Source organism: Triticum aestivum, chromosome 4D, assembly GCF_018294505.1.
Source record: "Triticum aestivum cultivar Chinese Spring chromosome 4D, IWGSC CS RefSeq v2.1, whole genome shotgun sequence".
Taxonomy (NCBI): Eukaryota; Viridiplantae; Streptophyta; class Magnoliopsida; order Poales; family Poaceae; genus Triticum; species Triticum aestivum.
The window spans coordinates 501,809,509-501,813,702 of NC_057805.1; the positions used below are offsets into that span (position 1 = coordinate 501,809,509).

At 52.1% G+C, this 4,194-nt stretch overlaps 1 protein-coding gene across 1 annotated transcript; it reads right to left on the reverse strand.

The window, feature by feature from the left end:
- Positions 1-989: 989 nt before the first annotated feature.
- Positions 990-2,417, reverse strand: LOC123100606 (zinc finger protein 7-like). The gene is made up of 2 exons (XM_044522508.1): positions 1,688-2,417; positions 990-1,492 (listed from the first exon to the last, which is right to left on the reverse strand). Exon 1 carries the CDS (start codon positions 2,276-2,278, stop codon positions 1,727-1,729), a length of 552 nt encoding a protein of 183 aa, XP_044378443.1. The 5' UTR covers positions 2,279-2,417; the 3' UTR covers positions 990-1,492; positions 1,688-1,726.
- Positions 2,418-4,194: the final 1,777 nt, after the last annotated feature.

Below are 4,194 nucleotides of genomic sequence, written 5' to 3' on the forward strand. Positions count from 1 at the left end.
CAACACTTATTTTGGATCGGAGGGAGTAACACATTTATTTTACTCTATGTCTACACCTTCCTAAAGTCCATTTTTTTTGCAGATGGAGTACTCAGCTATCCATAAATTTCACATGAGTTTTGTGTAATATATACCATGTAGTCATCAAATATTCTATACTAAGAATTTCAAAATACCGTGGGATGAGCGATGAGACTTAAACCTAGTACTTCTTAAATTTCATTGGTATGTTACTTTAATTTTATATATTAGCCTATTATAATGTGGTACTCCCTCCATCCACATATTTAGGGCGACTCGGGTGGAGTGCGGCCTCGGGGCCGACATGTGTGAGTTGCTGAGGTTTGTAACCTGGAGTGGCGGCTCTGTGTCGTGTGGTAGGATGGCAACTCTGGTCATTCGGGCGTCAGGGAAGTCGGCTCGTTGGGTACGCAACCCCTGGCTGGTGTGTGTTTTGTTGTATCGGTTTTCGGCCAGTTCTCTTTATAAACTGGCCAATTCTCTTCTTCTTAATGCAAATACAGAGCTCCTGCCGGTTCCTCGAAAAAAATGTATTAGGTCCTATATATGTGGATAGACGGAGTATGTCGATATCGGGCTGCACTTACTCTCACGTGCAAGGCACATGTAGCTTACTGGTAAACAGAGCTAGGTTACTCTTACTCATGTATTAACAGGCCTGTATAATCATAGGTAGGTTACACAATTGTACACCTCTAATCTTTCTAAAGATTTAAATAAGAAAGAGAAGAACCACAATCAACATATATGTGTGTTAGTGTGTGTCTATTTCGTGTCTGCTTTCTCATGTGTTTCTCTAGAACCCAACATTCGCAACTCCTCTCTTTGCCGAATTTAGCAGCAGAATGTACTATCGGTCTGCCGTGCGACAAAACAAAAATTGAAACAGGGGCAAAAGGTTCAAACTTCAAAGGCGTGGTATTATACCATGTTAATTATATACATGGCATACATCGATATTTCCCCGTTGGAGTCCAAAACTCCATATTAACACTTCCGTTTATTTTTTCAACTTTGACAACATTATTTAATTAATAACCATATCCTTTACAATAAGCGGAATCGGGAGATCAGAGGGTTTATCGTGCCACACCCTTGATTCCTGATCCAAAAAGCTAAAACGTGCAATAGTACGAGCACACTCGTTTACATCAGGCACACAATGATCTATCATCGCCTTGCCGAAAGAACTCATCAACCTTAGACAATCGTCAGTAATTACCGCTACTGATGCCCGATAGTCGTCCGGATTCTGGATACTGCTATACGTGAAACAGTATTAACAATTTCTTTCAGGAAGTTCTATTAACCACGCGAGCAACAAGAAAGCACTCAATGCAAAATAACAACAAAATAACGGCGAGGCATGGAGAGCTCTCCCTCCCGGTAAACGATGCAACGACGGACTGCAGGCTCGCCGCCAATACCGCTGATATGCGCAATATATATCGGAACATCCATCGATTGAAACCTGCCAATTGAGCAGGCAGTTTATTGATAATGGAATGTAATTCGTTAATTAATTAAGCTTGGCGCTTCAAGCAATACCTAGCTGCCGAAATCGGCAAAGCAAGCGCTAATGGACGTTGTGCTACCTTAATTAATCACGGCAAAGAGGGAGATCTATGAGGTAGTAGAGAGTTAAAATTGATATTGTAGCAGGTACCTGTGCAAGTAGACGCATGGTGCTGGTGCCCCAGAAATCCTAGAGGCGGAGCTCGAGCTCGAGCTCCTCACCGGCACTGGCAACGGAGGCCCTCGTGCTGAGCATTTCCACCGCGCCGTCATGGCCGGCGGCTGGATCCACAAGGAGCTGCGCCTGCGCGTGCTCTGCAAAGCGTGGAGCGGCGCTACCCCACCTCTCAGGCCTGGCATCAACGCCCGCCGGCGCCGACACGCGGCTACCGCCGTGCGATAGGACGGAGTTGCTCATGGACCGGCCGCTGCCGGAATCAATGGCGGTTCCGCGGAAGGGGCCTTCGCCGTAGGGGCCGTACATGTACATGTATGGGTCGCTGAAGCTGCCGAGTCGGTCCTTGCGGTGCGCGTTCTGGTGGCCGCCGAGCGCCTGCGACTTGAGGAAGGTCTTGTTGCAGAAGAGGCACGGGAACAGCCGCACGTCCTTGCCGTTCACGCGCGCTGTCGGCGCTACCGCCTCCCGGTTCTCCTCCCAGCCTGCCGGCCCGAACGCCAGCGTCAGGTCCGCTGCCGCTGCCGCTGCCTGCGCGTGGAACCACGATGACTTGGTGTTCTCCATCCAAGTATATATATACTGCTTTCGCTGCAGTGTCACTCTAGGCCCTCTACTACACAAGACTATGGGGGATTGGGGGGCAGATGATCGCCGATAATGGTAGCGGCGGCACTTCTATATTTGGGAATATCAAGGACGGGAAGCAGAGGAGAACGAATGGGAGCCGAGTAGGCTGCCTGTGATATGATAGGTATAAATAGATCCCTACTAGAATGCTACTACTACTGTTTTGATTCAGAAAAAAGGTAAAATATATTCCTACATTTGCCAAAAAAAAAGGAAAAAATACTAGATCACACCCCATTGGGAGGGAGAGCGAACGGCGCTACGGAAGAGTAGGCTGAGAGACGACACGATACTCACTATAGAGAGACACGGTTGATCGTGAACAACGCTAAGGGCATCTCCAACAGTCCAACGCCGACCTTAAAACGGGCACGGTGTTTATTCATGGATGCATTCGCGGGAAGTGATACTGAAGTTATCCATCATATTCAGCCACGTTCGTATATATTTCAAAGCGGATTTTAATAGATCGAACGCATTTTATTACAAAACGGATGATTTTCATATAAACCGAACGAAAATCTTTACATTTCCATCATATTTCAAACTAAGAGCATCTTCAGCCGTTCGGCCCCCCAGGGCGCCGAAAAAGAGCGGCCTGGGGGCGAACCGGCGCTTGATTGGCCCCTGTGGGCGACATAGCTCCCAGTAACGCCCCCAGGAGCCGCCCCCAAGTCGCGGTAAATTCAAACTTGGTCATTCCCACTCACAAAAAACGCCACAAGTCCGGCGATCGGCGGGCCACAGTTCGGCGATCGGATGAATAGTTCGGCGTACAAAAAAGAAAGGACGCGCGCGCAACGCATCACGGCGGGGTCGGCCTCCGGCGTCGGCGGAGTCGGCGTGCGCGGGCTTGGCGGGGTCGGAGCTGCTTCTGTGCTGGGCGGCGTCGGCGCGGCTTCTGTGCTGCTGGGCGTCGTGGAGGCATCATCGCTCGGGCTTGACGGCGTCATCGGCGTGGGCGTGGGAGTTGGCGGCGCCGTCGACGGCAGCTGGTTCAGGATGAGGCCGTGCTCCGCCAGGTACCACGCCTTGACCTGCCCGTCGTTGCTCTGGAGCATGTCCGCCCCGCCCAGCAGGAAAGCCAGGTCGTTGTTCCTCTTCTTCCCAGCGACGTCGGTCTGGAGTAGGTCGAGCTTGACGGCGCTGTTCGTCATCAATGCCGACCACCGCGCCTCGGTCTTCTCTTCACGCAGGGCGGCCCGGGCCTGTGCGTTGGCGAGGAAATGCTCGATGGACTCCTGCACTCGCGCGGTAGCTGTGTCAGCGTGTTTCCCCTTTTTAGCCCCTTTGTTGCCTTCGGGGCGCTCGTCGCCCGCGGCCGGCTTCGGCGCGTCCGGTTTGTAGGTCTCCTTGGCCTTGGCGAGGGTGCGCCGGACATCCGCCCACTTCTCGATCTGCTTGCAGACGTGGAGGTACTTGAATTCTTGGTCGCTGCTGTCCTGGCGATACATGGCGAACATGCGCAGCAGGTGCGCCGAGGAACAAACAGTTGGCGGGCGCGCACGGCGAAAAGAAGTGGGAGACCGGTGTACCATACCTGATCCTCAACGTTGGCGCCGCTCTCCGGGCGAGCCGCGATCTCCTCGACGATTCCATAACATTTGTTGCACGCCGACTGGATGAGCCCCCAATGGTTCGCCATTGCCTTCGACCCGTGCTGCATGTAGACGTCTTTGAAGTAGGGGTCGACGAGCTTGCGCTCTTCGAACTCGGCCTTGATGCGCTCCCAATACATCTCGATGCTCTGGTCCGTGCCGATGATCGGGTCGAGGCAGACGACTTTCCATGCTTCGGCGAGACATTCCTGCTCCTTGGACGCCCACTTGATGCGCGGTTCACCGGTCTTGGCC